At 38.5% G+C, this 17,997-nt stretch overlaps 1 protein-coding gene across 1 annotated transcript; it reads right to left on the bottom strand.

Moving 5' to 3' along the window:
- Positions 1–3,867: 3,867 nt before the first annotated feature.
- On the bottom strand, positions 3,868–5,613 carry LOC104439094 (2-oxoglutarate-dependent dioxygenase AOP2). Its single transcript, XM_018870028.2, has 3 exons — positions 5,133–5,613; positions 4,580–4,907; positions 3,868–4,241 (listed from the first exon to the last, which is right to left on the bottom strand). Exons 1-3 carry the CDS (start codon positions 5,510–5,512, stop codon positions 3,999–4,001), a joined length of 951 nt encoding a protein of 316 aa, XP_018725573.2. The 5' UTR covers positions 5,513–5,613; the 3' UTR covers positions 3,868–3,998.
- Positions 5,614–17,997: the final 12,384 nt, after the last annotated feature.

Below are 17,997 nucleotides of genomic sequence, written 5' to 3'. Positions count from 1 at the left end.
AAAAATATTATGAACTATCACAGTTAGAACATTTAAGAGCACTCCGATCAATAGGTTTTACAAAAAAATTGAAAATGATTTTTGTAAGCAGATTTTGAAGATCTTTGTCTAAATCTCTCATTGACTTTAGGCAAATCGATCAAAAGAGCATTTTCTTTACTCAGACCGAAACCAAATTTGTTATAATAGGGTATTTAAGCTGAAAGAATTTGTTCGAAAGTTTTTGACCCTTTGGAGAACTTTGTAAAAATATCTGAAATCTCCTTTTTAAAATTTTTTATTTTCTTTTGAAAGGGAATCGGTATTTTCTTTGAAATAATCAAACTTATTTTCATGCTCTCAAAATTTTTCTCTCCAAGAATTATCTTGTTGTCGAGTTTTGTTATTTCTCAAAACTTATTTATATACTTAGAAACTTTAATAGAAATCTTTGAATGACTTATCTTGATTTCCTTGTCGACTTTGAGTACGTATCTCGAGTCAAATTCTAATTTTGAGTGAGCCATCAAACAGATATTCGCAAACTCCTCTTCACTTTCACATTCGTGTCACTCTAGGTTTCTACTTTTAGAGCTTTCTTGTATTTTTCATACTTACCTTTCTTCTTTTTCAGCAATGGACAATTAGGCTTGATGTGTTCCTTTTTATTGCACTCAAAGCATATCACATCCTTACTAGATTCAACATCTTCCATTGATCTTTTTTTCTGGAAATTTTGCCTACTTTGCCTTTTTCCAATTTAGTCTTCTTCATTTCCTATTCAGTTTCTTGAATTTCTTTATTATGAGAGCAAGCTCTCCCCGTCCATGTCATCATCTGTGTTTGTATCATTAGAATAGCATTAGCCTTAAGTGCAATTAATTTTTTACCTCTTGGATCCTCTTCGTCATTGAATCGTTCCACTTCATACAATTGAAGAGTGCCTATTAGGTCATCAATAGAGAGAGGCATAATTCTCTGTGTCTCCTAAATTGATATTTTCATATAGTTCCGGTCCTTTGAAAGTCCTCGCAACATATTCATTATAGCAGAAATTGGTTGACCATGATATGCTAACCCGTTTACAATTTTTGTAAATCGACTAAACATATCTCCAATAGACTCTCCTAGTTTCATCTTGAATGATTCGTATTGGCGAAGTAAGATATTTATTTTTGTCTCTTTTACATGATATGTTCTTTCATTGGTGACATGAAGTTTATCCCAAACTTCTTTAACTGTTTTACATGAAATTATGTTATATTCGGCATGGGACAAAACACAGTATAAAGAATAGATGGTCTTTCCATCAAGAGCTTCTCTCTTGGTAATTTCTACTCAGTTGGTTTCCCCAGCATCCTTGTCTAAGACTTCTTTTCCCTTGTCAGATGCAAAACTTGCATTTGGGTTGATCCCTCTTTTTACAACATCCCATTCTAGTGGATCTCTAGTGCCTCCATTTTATTATTCCACATATTATACTATTTTTCATCAAAATAAGGTGGCTTGGTATTACTTTGCCCCTCCATGCGTCCCGGTGCTAAACAATTAGTCATAGAAGATCTTTAGCTCAGAAGTATAAATTTCAAATAAAATTTGAGAATCAAACAGAGTCTAATAAACAAATCACCACACTTTTGAAGAATATTTAGAATCAGATAATAGATGAAATTGACTTTTGCAAATACTTAAAAGGATGCAACAGACTTCAATAAAAAGAGTTAAGGGAAAAGAAAATTGCAGACGAAACTTATAGTGGTTTGGCTTAGATTAAGCCTACGTCCACTCTCCCACACCGATAGCCTTTTGGCTAGAATTCACTATAGCATCAATAGAGAAGTACAATTTTTTTGAGTGCAAACACTTATTGGAAGATACATTTTCTCTCCTCAATCACTCTTGTTGTGATTTTCTCTCTTGAATACAATTTGTAAGGACCGTCGATGAAGAACAAGTGGTTGGAAAGACTTCAGACTTTGGAATTTCAATTTTCATGCACTATGTCAAATAGATTGAATGACTTCCTTAAATACTCCTTCATGCCTCACTAGCCGTTGGCATTTTCCAGATGAATTTTTTCCAATCAACCTGTTGGACAGAATCGATTAAGGAAATCTTATAGCCATTTAAAGATTGAGATGAAAATTCGTTGATTCTGGTCACCTATATAATTAGAATCTAGGTTTTCATAAGTAGATACTTCCTAAAAAGAAACCTATCTTCAATATTGATTTCATCAATTTGTGATTGATTCCATCAATTTATTTATAAAATGTAAGTGAGATTTTTCACGAGAGAGCCGGATATTGAAAAATAGATTCCTACTGCGTTCATTCTGAATCCTTATTGCAAGATCAATAAATCTAAGTCGATCATGTCTTCGTTTTGGACTTGGTTTCAGTCACGGAATGAGTCGAGTGGGAAAGACTTACGGAATGAGTAGACTTTGGCAAAAGTTTGCGATATAACTTCAAAAGTATACTATTCTTCAAAATAAGAATAAGAATAACAAAGTTTTGTCAACTTCAAAACTATGGTAGTAGTTTTTTCAACATTAGTAAATATCTTTTTTTTAAATCCTTTTGGAAATTTGAGATATCCACCTTCTGATTACTTAGGGCACGCATGTCAACCATTCTATTTCTATTCAAGAACAATTTTTTTGTTCCAAACTTATTTCTAGAACAGAAATCTGTATGGTGATGCAATTTCATTTCTATTTATGGAACAAATTTTTAATCTAGAAATAAGTTTGGAATAGAAATGAGAAATAAAAACTCTTTTTTATCGCTCGTCCTCTTTATTAGTCGACCACCTACTTGTTCTGTTGTCATTTCCTGTCACTCGTCGCCTACCTTCCACCAATTGTTGCCGATTGTTGATCGCCATCAACCACCGCTGTCTGCTGATTGCTACTGCCATTCGTTGGTCGCTGCACAGCCGTTTGTCAGTTGCTGCCACGGCCACTATCTCTTCGCACCAAGAGAAAGAGAAATTTTATGTCGTTATCAAATGTAATTCTATTTCGAAAATAGAAATTTTGCATCGTTATCAAATATGAATTTTTGCTCAGAAACTAATGTAGAAATAGAAATGGAAAATTTTATTTTTCTTCCAAAAATCAATTTATGACCAAAATGGTTATCATTTGAGCCTTTATTGTGTCTTTTTTCCCCTCTGGTTATTCTGTAGTTTTTTTTTTTTTTTTTTTTTACGCTAACTATGTTCTCTTTCACATTGGATCTTTTCCTCTTTAGAAGTCTCATCAAATGGAAAAGTTTAGCAACAACAGAGGAGTGTTAAATTCAAAATATATTTTCCTACAAAAGAAACACTGGTTAACTAGTATCGAGGGAAAAACTTTAGGTGGAGAGTGCTCTGTCACAATTGCAAGAGTAATGAGCCATTCCCTTCTCATTTCCCAACTAGAAATCTGCCAAGATAAGGCATCCTTTACAGGATTAACTCAAGATATATTTTCAATAAGGTCCAAGTGCTTCACTATGGCATCAATTCTCCATGATTTATAGAGATGAAAGGCCAGTGTTTATGGAGACGGTTTTTGGCTCTTACAAAATAGTACATCTAAAGTGAGCCAACCTTATTTCATTTACACAAGAACCTCTTTTTCTTTGAAATTTTTGAAAGTAGTAGAATGCTTTTTGCTGCTCGTAGGAAATAACTAAAGAGTTCTTTTCCTTAGAAGAGAAAAGAGAAAGAAAATTTCTTCATGAACACCCATTTCTTTGTTATTTTCTTTTACAATACTTGCTTGGCAGAAGTAATCTTTTATCAACAGCCTGAAGCACAGATAGCTTCGAGGATCTACAAGTGGCTCAAATATTATAAGCTAAACAAGCTCCAAAGGGGAAAGAAAGGAAACCTGATAAGTTTCCCAAATACTGAGGGACATGCACTCAATTAATTATTAACGACAGTAAAACATATGCCTTAAGATTTGACTCGCAATTGATTGGTGGGGGCTAAAGGACATTCGATGGTTCGAAAGCATCTCGATTTCAAATTCTGTAATAAGTATCCATTGCCGAAGCTCCACTTTCGCCCTCTTTGGTCTTGTAGATACGGAAGAGACCGGCAACATCAAAGGGCTTGAAAAGCAAAGGGTGTTGGTCGTCCACAAGCTCATCAGGACACTGCATCGTGCCTTGACCGTTAGAGAAGAATCCTATGCAATATCTTGCCTCGTGCCCACTCATCATTACACGGTGACAAGGGCTATATAATCTCCCGTTGCTCCATCCCTACATGCAAAACATGAAATAAAGGGAGAGGCTCTCAATGATGATGGTCAATCTCATCACAAGCAAGCAGCAATTTCGTTGTATCAATATGCATTCAACCATGCATGAATCTATGTTTCACACATGAACCCGTCTATGAGAATTTCACAAAGAAATCAGCTTTAATGTCGTAATTCTAGCTGTTGCTGGACGTGATGATGAATACTAGAAATATAAACAATAATTTACGATTGATATGTAAAGTCGGGTTCCCGAATTCTTGTTCGATGCTCTTATAGCATGTTGCCTACTTTTTGAAGCAAATTCAATAAAGAGGGAGTGGGTGGGGGGAGACTCACGTAGAATGACTCCCCAGCGAAGACAATGAAAGAGGTAGCTGAGGAAGAGGCGACCTCGAACCAACATCCGTCCTTAGTTTGCACTTCCAATCCTTTCACATGGTTATGGTGAAGTATGGTCACGAAGTTTGCGTCGCGATGGCACCAAGCCCCAAGCTTCTTGGACTCCTTGGTCCCAGGAGCAGCATATCTGATGAGACGGAGATTGTATCCAACCGACTTGGCTAGAGATTCCAGGTACTTGTCTACGCCCAAGCTTCCCAAAACCAGCTTCTTCACTAGTGAATCCAACTCCAAAACCCTCGTCACATACGTTTTCATTGTCTCGCTGCATATTCATGAAAAAGGGACACATCGAAACCACAATTTCTGTAGATAGGGTTGTGGATTGGCATCTTCACAGATGATTCATTTTACATTTTCTTCTTGCATTGAAGTAAATGGAAATGAAATTCGCGTCATTGGTGATCCATTTGATAAACATGTCTCTTAACACTTCCTTAATTGGAACAAATAATATAATTACCAGTAATTAAAAATAAAAAATGATTACCAAAATCTTGTGTTTCCCTCCGGCCAAATGAGATTTGCAAATCCTTCGATAGAGCCCGAGTTGGGGGCGTAGTTGATTCCAAATGCCTCGTAGAGAGGTGAATGAGGAAGATTCCCACGGTAGCCATCATACGGCTTGTTTGGGTCACTGAACCGGCGCTTCACATCGGTTGGGAGCTCGAGCAATGCCTCCATTTCTTGAAACACATCATTGTGAAGCTCCAAGGTCATCCTATCAGTCAAGGCTTCGAAGCAACCGAATTCTTCAAGGGCTTCTCGAACTTGACTTTGCAAGGAGTCCCATTGAACTGTCCCTGGCTTTGAGCCATCTAATTCGGACAGATCTATCAGGGGAAGCTTTAGTGTTGAAATAGAGTCCATGATCAATTTGTCTTTCTTTCCGAGTACTTTTTCTAAACGTCTTCTCCTATTCTTTTCTTGGGGTTCTCTGCTGGATTTATAGGGCTTGGCATCCTCGAAGTAGCCACGGTAGCAATTTGAAAGCTACAATATTTCCATGAAGAGTTGATTATTTTCCTTGTTTTCCCCTCTTTAGTGGTTTAAACAAGAGTTGACTAGTGAATGCAAAGGTGATGGTTATCTTCTTGCCGGCCTGTCGTCTACGTGGAATACATGGAAACAAATGAGCAATGACGTGACCTTGAATTTTTTTTTTATGTTATCAAAAACCATAAATATACCCATTATGATAGAAAGACCCGAATTATGTTACACGTGTATGAATTTGAATTTTTTGTGACATAATAAAAAAATCATAGGTATTTATGTTATAATGAGCATAGATTGAGGTTTTTGAGAAATTTTTAATATATATATATTTTAAATTGCCACCGATGTTTTGAAAAATGATAATAATAAAGAAAAGCAAATTGACTTTTTGAAGGTGAGCGAGTGGCTGGAAATAATTACGAGCCCTTCCCTGTGTCCCTTTCCCTCTTGTTCTCGTTTGTTGTTCAACTGATCCGGTTGGGTCACGTAGATGACGATGAGATGGAGACTCCTGATACCGACACATGTCGTTTCAATGGTACAACTAGAGTTGCCGGCCAGTAGAGGTGTGTCCAGTTACGTATGCAAGATGGGCCCCACACTCTTTGCAGATGACTAGGACCGTGAGTTGGGTTGGAGCCTTGGAGGGCTACGATAGATAATGCCCCCATTTTTATTTATTTAATCGACCATATTTTAGAAAAACAAGGTCGGCATTTATTCGCTTTCTCTTGTTCGTCGTTTTGGTCCCCAGAGAAGGTATACCATATATATTCGCATCGAAGCATCCGGGAAAAAAAGGGCACTCTATTCTTGTATTCCGATGTATAGTCGTGATTAGATGATATTGACCACTAAAATGGTCGAATGAGCGCTTTGAAGGGGAAAAGAACAGCTTTCTCGTTTTCCTGTTTTTGCACCATTTTATGGGATATTTTCTGTAAAAAATAACGCTTTATTTGTTTTGCGAAGATTAAATGATTTGGAAAATATTATTTTAAAAATGATTGCACCCTTTCTTTGGGTATTTTGGTAAGTTTCGTTTGTTTCACAGAAAATAAAAAAATTTGAAAATTATCTTCCTAAAAACAATAACTTTATCTCTTATAAAAATGAATTGACAAAAAATATTTTCTTCATCGTAAAATTTTTTTAGACATAAACTGTACTCGATTATGGAAACTCCTTTTTATTAATTAAGTATTTCAAGCAATACAAGCGATGATTTATAAGGAAATAGTTTCTAAATTATTTCTTTTTTTTGGCGAAATAAACAGATTTCTTTTATATTCGTTTATGCATCCAAATCTGACAAAATTAATGCATGAATCGGTAGTGTTTTGAATAATGATTTCTGTACCATCCCACGGCATTGATAAAGCTTCTTTGTAGCGTTCTACCTTGACATGACAAAACCATTGTAATTATCTTATTTTCTACACATATTATGAAAAGAGTATCTTCTCTATATGATTATAGATATTTTTTTTTGTCTATTTTACGCTATCTTTCAACTTATTCTCAAACTTTTGTCTTACTTCTTTGCAAAGTGTGAGAGTCAAGCTCCATACTTGAAATTAAATGTTTTCATCTGTAGCCCCTTTTAAAAAGTGAAGATTTGTACGCCTCACTTGCTCATTCCAATATGGGAAGGGTGGTCATTGAAGCATCATGCATTTTCGTGAAAAGGGAACTAAATTTTATATTGCACATAATTGACACATACCTACACTGGATTTGGACATATGAAGTTGAAATTGTTAGTGCAACTGCATTTCCTAGTTTATTTTAGGACTTGATTGAATTTTACGCAATAGATTTTTGACTGATTTGCACTTTTATGTTGAGCTTTGAGATAGCTTGCTTGATGAGGCGATGGGTCTATAGCCAAAAATATGTGATCAAGCAATAAATTAAACAAAATAAAGGAATCCAATCGGAAATAAATTTATGTGGATTGGTCAATGGAACTTACCTCAAGGGGAGAGCCGAACAAATTTTTTTTTATATTTTATAATAAATTGAGCGATATCACAGATATTAGAAGGACATATGAAACACTGATAGTGTTTCCTGACTCTTAATTATATGCAATAATTCAATGTTTCACAATTTCTCGCTAGTCAATTTCACATATGAGTTACATAAAATTTTATCACAAGATTTTCATGGTTTCAAATTCTCAAGATGAAATTCACAAGCTGCACAATTAATTGTCATGGAAGGAAGTTTTTTTTGGATGCAATTTACGAAGAAAACTCACTTTTTATATAGAATAGATTTGGATCCAAAATAGGAAATCTACTCAAACCAGGAATCCTACTCTAACTAAAAATAAGTCCTGCTAATATGACAACACCGTTATTTATCATCAATGATGATGCCACCATGACCACAAATTCCCACATGTGGATTTGGCTACTGGAGCTACGGAAATCAAAGATATTGAAGACCAATAACTAAGAGATATTGAAAAGCAAATCCACAAAGGATTATTATTTTATTATGGAATGAAAACCATTGTGGAATATTGAATTTAGGAAATCTTTTAAATGGCACAAAAGTGTTTTCAGTTGTAGTACGTCCAAGCCAAATCCAATAAAAAAGTAAAAAATGCATGTAATAAAATACACAACATGAAAGTATCCTCACTTCTAAAACGATCCAAAGACAGAAACAATAGAAATAGAATTCAATCCCTTTAATTTTTCTTGTTTTCCCCTCTTTTAGTGGTTTAAACAAGAGTTGACTAGTGAATACAAAGGTGATGGTTATCTTCCTTGCCGGCATGTCTTCTACGTGGAATACATGGAAACAAATGAGCAATCAAGTGGCCATGAGTTTATTATTATTATTATTATTATTATTATTATTATTATTATTATTATTATTATTATTATTATTATTATTATTATTATTATTATTTTTATTTTATTATTTTTATGTTATCAAAAACCCTAAATTTACCCATTATGATACAAATACCCGAATTATGTTACACATATATAAATTTTATTTTTTTGTGACATAATAAAAAAATTATAGGTATTTATGTTATAATGAGCATATATTGAGGTTTTTTGAGAAATATTTTTAATATTTTGATTTTTTTTTTTTTAAATTCCCACCGATGTTTTGAAAAATGATAATAATAAAGAAAAGCAAATTGACTTTTTGAAGGTGAGCGAGTGGCTGGAAATAATTACGAGCCCTTCCTTGTGTCCCTTTCCCTCTTGTTCTCGTTTGTTGTTCAACTGATCCGGTTATGTCATGTAGACGACGATGATATGGAGGCTCCTGATACCGACACATGTCGTTTCAAAAATATGTGATCAAGCAATAAATTAAACAAAATAAAGGAATCCAATTGGATATAAATTTACGTGGGTTGGTCAATGGAACTTACCTCAAGGGGAGAGCAGAACAATTTTTTTTTTTAATAAATTGAGCGATATCGCAGATATTAGAAGAACACTCGAGTTTCTAAAACACTCATAGTGTATCCTGACTCTTAATTATATGCAATAATTCAATGTTTCACAATTTCTTGCTAGTCAATTTCACAGATGAGTTACATAAAATTTTATCACAATATTTTCACAGTTTCAAATTCTCATGATGAAAACAAGCCGCACAATTAATTGTCATGGAAGGAAGTTTTTTTTTGGATGCAATTTACGAAGAAAACTCACTTCTTATATAAAAAAGATTTGGATCCAAAATAGGAAATCTACTCAAACAAGGAATCCTACTCTAACTAAAAATAAGTCCTGCTAATATGACAACACCGTTATTTATCATCAATGATGATGCCACAATGACCACAAATTCCTATATGTGTGGATTTGGCTACTGGAGCAATGGAAATCAAAGATATTGAAGACCAATAACTAAGAGATATTGAAAAGCAAATCCACAAAGGATTATTATTTTATTATGGAATGAAAAACATTGTGGAATATTGAATTTAGGAAATCTTTTAAATGGCACAAAAGTGTTTTCAGTTGTAGTACTTCCAAGCCAAATCCAAAAAAAATAATATAAAAAATGCATGTAATAAAATACACAACATGAAAATATCCTCACTTCTAAAACGATCCAAAGACAGAAACAATACAAATAGAATTCAATCCCTTTAATTTTTTGTTATTTTCTTTTTCCATATTCTATTTATCCATACTCTCTTCGGCAACCTTCTAAAGCGCATGTAAGTTATGTGTGCAATATAAAGTTCATAACGTGGAACTCTTTTAATTCATCGTATTGGCTCAGCTCATCCAAAATGAAAAGAAATGAGTATTCAAGCATGAACTTTTACTTTAGAAATATGTTAAGTTTTCCATCAGTGCAAACTAAATAATTCACTCGAAATAATTGATTCGAAACACTAACTTTCGTTTTGGGCCAAAAAGAACTTGGTTCACTAACCTTGACTCTTTCATTTTTGGCTACTCATTACTCTTTCTCATTGAAATGGACAAGTTTTTGTACTAGTTTCCATGTATGAAAATCTTATCCTTTTGAAAAATTGAGATATGCAACTTCTGATTACTTAAGGCGCGCATAGCAATCATTTTATTCCTATTTCAGAACAATTTTTCTATTTTAGAACATAAATCTATTTGGTGACGCAATTTCATTTTTTTATTTCTAGAACAAATTTTTAGTTCAGAAATAAGTTTGAAATATAAATGAGATATAAAAAACTCTTGTTATTACTTGCCCTCTCTATTAATCGGCCACCTACCCATTGTTGCCATCATCCGCCATCGGTCACCGGCTGCCATCCGCCAATTGCTATCGCGACCGCCATCTGCCGCCCACCGGGTAGGAGGAATTTTGTGTCGTTATCGATTGTCGCGACCTCTTTTTTTGGGCGCTCGCAATCGGGTACCGGCGCCTAAGGAGGCTAATGGCTTGGCTGAATTTATTAAGCTTGGACTCTCCCAAGTCCACCAATTCATGACTTTAATAGTCTAAGTTTTTAACCTGTAAGTTAATTTTTAAAATGGAGTCGCCACTTATCAATTTGGGGTGGGTTGATTAGAAACCCAAGCGAAGTATCGGGAGAAATACTTGCTCCTGCGCAACCAGAGAAATTAGGATCGGGGACTTGATTACACTAGTTAATCACTCATGCCCTTTCGGTACCTAATCTTGTTTAAACCCTAAGGCTTTTGGATTTTTGGGGATTTTCCATGCATTTTTGGGAGGAAAAACATTTTTGAGTCTTTTTCTAATTTTTTTGGACATAAAAGGGATTTTTTTTTGGGATTTTTTTTTATTTTGGAAAAATACAAGTCTTTTTGGCTTTTTCATGAATTTTTGGCTTTTTTTTTTTGGCTTTTTTTTTGGCATTTTTTTTTGGAAATATGGAATATTTTTTAATTTTTGATTTTTGGAAAATAAAACATTTTTCAACATTTTTTAATATTTTTCGTTTTTTTGGAAATTAAAATGATTTTTAATATTTTTCGAAAATAAATTCTTTTTTGATTTTTTAAAAATAAATTACTTATTTATTTATTATTTAAAATATTATAAAACCGACTCGGGTCGGCGACCCGAACGCGGATGAGCCCACGACTCAGATTTTTCTCCTTTTTTTTTTTTTTAATGAAACGGCGTCGTGGCCGGGTGTTTAGGGACACCCGGCCCGGCCCAAAAAACCAACTCCGCGACCCGACTCCTTACGAACCCTACCCGACCTGGCTTCGATTCGCGTCTCGACCCAGTTGCCCCAAATCGTGCAAAACCCTACTCGGCCCAAATTCGGCACCCGACTTGTCCTCCAGCCGCTCCCATATCACGAACCCTACCCGATTTTCCGAGTCCAGATTCGCTTCATGACCCGGAAAATCGCAAACCCTAGGGTTTGCGAATCCGCGGCGCCGGGGATGGAAACCAAGGCGTTACGGCGATGACGATGGCTACGACGGCGACAGCAACGACGATGGCAACTACGACGACGGCGACGGTGATGGAATGGGGCTACGAAGAACGGCAAGGATGACGGCGACGGGCTTTTTTTTTTTTACATTTTCTTGAACGGAGGCAATGACGGCGACGGCAGGGGTCTATTTACGATGGCGACGGCCACGGCGAGCAAAGACTAAGCTTGAGGGTTTGATCTACGACGGTGAAGACCACGGCGAACAACGACGGCGATGGCGAGACCTGGGCCCGGTCAAATCTGGCCGGAACACCCTCCCTCTCCCTCAAGTTCGCCGTTTCAGCCCCCCCCCTTACACTCGGATCTCTCTCAAACGACTCCGGCCGACCTCAGATCTTGGCCTGCTCGTCCTCGGCCCCCTTTTCTGAAGTCTCTCAGTTGGGAGGTTTCGAGGATCTGTAGCCCTTGACCTTCGCCGCCTCTCTCTATCTCTCTCTCTGTTTCTCGGCTTCCTCCCTCCTTTGTGGCCCGCCTCCTGTCGATGGTGGCCCCCCTCTATTTATAGGCGAGGGGGTGGTCGGTCGGCGAGGCTCGACCCGCCGGTTGGACCGCCATCCCATCCGCCATCATCTCTTCCTCCGGTCACGTCCCGTCGATGCCAACTGCTCCTCTACTCCACGTGCGTTGCCGTCCATCCATCTCAGTCCGGCTTCGCGCCCCCTACGCGTGTGCTGCAAAGGCGCGAGGAAGAAGAAGACTCGGCTGGGCCGGGCCGAGGCGGAAATGGGCCGAGGCCCCATGTGGAGGCTGCTTCTCTTTTTTTTTTTTTTGTTATTTGTTTATTTATTATCCGAAAAAGATAAGACTAAATAAAATAAACTAAACTAAAATAAAATAAAATAAAACCTAACTAATTAAAAGGGAATTTTAGGCGTCAACAGCTGCCCCTCTTTGAAGGTGAGCTCGTAGAGGTTGTATTCAAAGACAAATTGATGCCTAAATTTTATCCATACATGCGTAGCTGATTATATTATATTTTATTTGAAACCTATTATTCTATGCAAAAAGAGCAATATAGCTTTACATATACTAAGACGAGATAAGAAGATACCTGTAGTTACTTACCAGGAGTGAGTGAGATAGGGTGCGAACCCCAAGTTTAGCGAGTATCAAGGCGTCATCTTACCTGGTGATATGAGGAGGTTGCTTTTCCAAGGCTCGAACCATTCTTCGATCGCTTGTTAAAACAATCAATGATTTGTCTAGGACTCGAACCTTTCTTCGGTCTCCTTAACAGGAAATTGCTCCTCCAGGACCCGAACCATTCTTCGGTCGCCTGTTGGAGCGATCGGTGGTTTGTCTCGGACCCGAACCATTCTTCGCCGTGATGGGAAATTGCTTCTCCAGGACCCGAACCATTCTTCGGTCGCCTGTTAAAACAATCAATGGTTTGTCTAGCACCTGAACCTTTCTTCGGTCACCTTGACGAGAGATTGCTCTTCCAGAACTTGAACCATTCTTCGATCACATGTTAAAACAATCAATGGTTTGTCTAGGAGCCGAACCTTTCTTCGGTCGCCTTGACGGGAGATTACTCTTCCAGGACCCGAACCATTCTTCGATCGCCTGTTAAAACAATCAATGGTTTGTCTAGGACCCGAACCTTTCTTCGGTCGCCTTGATGGGAGATTGCTCCTCTAGGACTCGAACCATTCTTCGGTTGCCTGTTGGAGCAATCGGTGGTTTGTCTCGGACCCGAACCATTCTTCGGTCGCCTGTTAAAACAATCAATGGTTTGTTTAGGACCCAAACCTTTCTTTGGTCGCCTTGACGGGAGATTGCTTCTCTAGGACCTGAACCATTTTTCGGTCGCCTGTTGGAGCAATAAGTTGGTTTGTCTAGGACTCGAACTTTTCTTTGGTCGCCTTGACGGGGAATTGCTTTTCCAGGACCCGAACCTTCCTTCGGTCGCTTGTTAGAGCAATAAGTTGGTTGTCTAGGACCCGAACCTCTCTTCGATCGCTTTGACGGGAGATGCGCCGACCTTTCTCAGGGCATCTGTTTGTTGGGGGTGCCTGACCTCAATCAAGGACACCGGTTGGTACCCGACCTTTCTCAGGAGATGCGCCGATCTTTATCAGGGCATTGATTTGTTGGGTGTCTGACTTCTATCGAAGACACCAATTGGTACCCGACATTTCTCGGGAGATCCGCTGACCTTTCTCAGGGCATCGATTTGTGGGGTGTCTGACTTCTGTCAAAGACACCAGTTGGTACCCGACTTTTCTCGGGAGGATGCGCCGACCTTTCTCAGGGCATCGATTCTGGAAGATACCTGGACATTTATAGGTATATCAATGAGTACCTGGATATTCACCAATACTAACTTGGAGGATATTTGGGCCTTTGCAGGCGTCAAAAGGGGCATTTGGCTTATCATAGGCATTGGAGGGGTACTTGGATGATTACAAGTACGAATTCTTGAAGGATACCTGGATGTTCACAAGCATCGAAGAGGTACATGATAATTGGAAATATCGAGGACATACCTTGGGTATTTGTGAAGGTCTCTCACCTCTTGGTAATGGGAATGTCGAGGACGTACCTCGCATATTCAGGAAGGTCTCTCACCTCCTTGGATATTCATGAAGGTCTCTCACCTCTTGGTATGGGGAATATCGAGGACGTGCCCCGAATATTCATGAAGGTCTCTCACCTCCTGGTATGGGGAATATCGAGGACATACTTGGGATATTTGTGAAGGTCTCTCACCTCCTAGTAGTGGGAATATCGAGGGTGGGTCTCGCATATTCGTGAAGGTCTCTTACCTCTTGGTAGTTGGAATATCAAGGACATACCTTGGATATTCATGAAGGTCTCTCACCTCCTAGTAATTGGGAATATTGAGGACGTGCCTCGCATATTCATGAAGGTCTCTCACCTCCTGGTAAAGGGGAATATCGAGGACGTACCTAGGATATTCGTGAAGGTCTCTCACCTCCTGGTAATTGGGAATATTGAGAGTGTACCTGAGATATTCGTGAAGGTCTCTCACCTCCTGGTAATTGGAATATCGAGGGCATACCTGAGATATTCGTGAAGGTCTCTCACCTCTTGGTAATGGGAATATCGAAGGCGTACCTGAGATATTCGTGAAGGTCTCTCACTTCCTGGTAATTGGGAATATCGAGGGCGTACCTGAGATATTCGTGAAGGTCTCTCACCTCTTGGTAATTGGGAATATCAAGGGCGTACCTGAGATATTCGTGAAGGTCTCTCACCTCCTGGTAATGGAAATATCGAGGGCGTGCCTCGCATATTCGTGAAGGTCTCTCACCTCCTGGTAATGGGAATATCGAGGACGTGCCTCACATATTCGTGAAGGTCTCTCACCTCCTGGTAATGAGAATTTGAATGTAGCACAAGACTTACCTGGATGGCCACAGGCACTCAAAAGGGCTGGAACACCTAGGTAGCCACAAGTGTACAAAGTACTGGAATACTTGGATGAACACAAGTATTTAATGATACGACCCGGGACCACTCAGCTGGTCCAAGTATAAGAAAGCATACCTGGGTTGGCGCAGGCACATAAAGTAATGGAATGCTTGAACAGCTGCTATTATTTAGGGACAACTCGGGCAAGTTGAGTGTGGCGAAAAGGAAGTACTTAGACAACGGTGGGTACTTGACGATATGGGGATATATAGACAGCAGTAGGTATTCAAAGATAAAATGATACTTGATCAGTCACAAGTATCAATACTCTGGGGACAACTCGAACAGGTCGAGTGTCAGGAAAAGGGAGTATCCGAACGGTGGCCGGTACTCAAAGACAATAGGGATACCTAGATAGCAGTAGGTATTCAACGATAAAGGGATACTTGGTTAGTCACAAGTATCAATACTCTGGGGACAACTCGAATAGGTCGAGTGTCAGGAAAAGGGAGTATCCGAACGATGGTCGATACTCAAAGACAATGGGGATACCTAAACAACAGTAGGTATTCAAAGATAAAGGGATACTTGATCAGTCACAAGTATCAATACTCTGGGGAGAACTTGGACAAGTCGAGTGTCAGGAAAAGGGAGTATTTGAACTGTGGCGGGTACTCAAAGACAATGGGGATACCCAGACAGTAATAAGCACCCAAACTCAAGAGACAACTCAAATGGGTTGAGTGTCAATAAGAGAGTACCTGGACAGTGGTAGGTACTTTAAGACAAATAGGGATAGAGATATGCTTTCTTGGCAATATCTCTGATCTTTGAGAGTATGTTTGCTATTTGCACAATATGCACACATGATTGTATATGCTGTAAATTCATGAGCTCAAATGAGATTCATGCATGATAATTTTGTCAATTTTACATCATCTGATTTCCACCGGGGAAGATTTAGAAAAACAACCTTCATTTAGAATGTAGAAGTTTTGAGCATGCCAGATGTGGGACTTTCAGTCTGAAAGGACTTTTCACTCACTCTCTTGGAAAAGACTATCCTGACCATTAATGCAGGATTTATAAGGACCACACTATCTCACTATCATCATGTCAACAAGGGTCCGAGTATTCTCGCAAGTGGTACGACTTTACCATTGTGAGAGGTCTTTGTTGAAATTGTGATGAAGGCTTGGTCAACGGCTCATCAAATGGGACCATCAAGGTCGAAGCTGATGGACAAAAATGCTGCACGATCATCTCCGAGTTTATTAGTCAAGAATCCTGCGAAAAGAGATAGAGTAATCTTGCTCGTACTTCTTCGAGCGATGCTTATGCACATATGAAATCCTATGTTAATTGAAGTGCCCCTAGTTTGAAGAGACTTTTACAATGGGAATGTGATGTAGACTTGGCTCACATGTAAGAGGGTGAGAGTTGGTGACGGTCTCGGCATTTGTCACTAGTCTTTCTTGTCATATGGAGGTTCTGTGGATCACAACAACAACTTTTTCTTGGCTGTATTTTTGATTGGGGGGCATTGGCCTTGCTTTTACTAGGCACACTGCTTTTTCATGCCCTTATTTTTTATTCCAGTTCTTCAAATATGGGCATTGACCTTGCTTTTACCAGGTATACTGCTTTTTTATGCCTCGGTTTTTCATTCTTGTCGTTAGAGGAACTAGCCTAGGCAAGTTCAATCACGACACTGTTGTTAGACTCTTGAGTCTTCATCTTTAGCTAGCGCTTTAGGCTATGCTGCTTAAATGGCAGTAACTTTCGTTTTGCCTCCATGTGATGGTGAAATTACAGACTCAATTGGGTTGTACAATGAATACAAGTGCATAAATAATTGCTCTTCGTCGTTCTGGGGCACTTAAATTAACGGGAGTGTTGATATGCAATAAAGACACTTGAAGATTGATGCATGTGTGAGCAAGAAAATTTCTATCTCTCTTCTCACCTTGTGATGCTGCTTCGCTTCTAATCTGCCCTGGTGTAGGGGTTGTTCTTGACGAGGGTATGAGAGAAGCTTCACCAATGTATGGGGCTCAATGGGGTGAGCGATGGAATGCCTTTCACTATTTTGGTTATCGTACCATTCGCGAGAGAACTCTTTACCCTGCAACCATGGAATCTTCTGCACTCATCTCACAAGTGTATAGATGGGGGACTGTGTGTAGGATATGGCTTGCCTTTCATCATTCTAACGCGCCTCATCCAGCATGCTCAATCAATCTTGTATTCTTCACTTAGCTGTCTATTCTAATAATCCTCAATGGAATTAGTGACTTAGACAGACAAAATCATCATGCATAATTCATCTGGAAATGACATGCAACATTTTGAATATGATGGAGTTTGAACTCTTCAAAACAAGTGAATGGTTTTGACTCAAAAAACAAGACCCTATTGACAACTTTAGGAGTTAACATAATGATGTTTCCAAATATGTTAAATTTTGAACATCAAAAGGGTTATTCGCAAATGGGTGTCGATAGTTATCCCTATTGATTAGGGATATGACACATGAAGGATCAATCAGGGTTGGAGATTTGATCGAGCATCTTTGTTTTTGCCCCTGCAGAAGAGAAGATGAAAATGGATCAATCAGAATGGCCAAAATTAAAGGTGAATTGAGGCCTGAAGGATCTCTGTCATTTGCTTTGGCAATACTTGAGACGCCATTTTGCTTGGGAGAGTTTGTCATGCCTCTCATTGATTTGTTATCTTTGTTTTTGACAGTCAGGTGATCCTACAACAAACAAGAGGGAATGTGTTAGTCATGAACTCTTTCAAGAGTCGAATAACTGGAAGCGATACAACATTACCCTTCACTAGTTTGCAAATGATTAAGTGGACCTGGAGTACAAGGAGGACATGAAGTCTCGTGTCTTCCACTTCGTCAGGTTAATTATTCTCCTTAATTGGCTTATAGATGGCACGTCCCTTTACACAAAGTTAAGTGAATTCGATGCAGGTCATTTCCATGTACTATCTTGGCCAATATTGATTTGCCAAA

This window comes from Eucalyptus grandis, chromosome 3, assembly GCF_016545825.1.
Source record: "Eucalyptus grandis isolate ANBG69807.140 chromosome 3, ASM1654582v1, whole genome shotgun sequence".
Taxonomy (NCBI): domain Eukaryota; kingdom Viridiplantae; phylum Streptophyta; class Magnoliopsida; order Myrtales; family Myrtaceae; genus Eucalyptus; species Eucalyptus grandis.
This window is presented reverse-complemented; position numbering and strand designations above follow the sequence as displayed.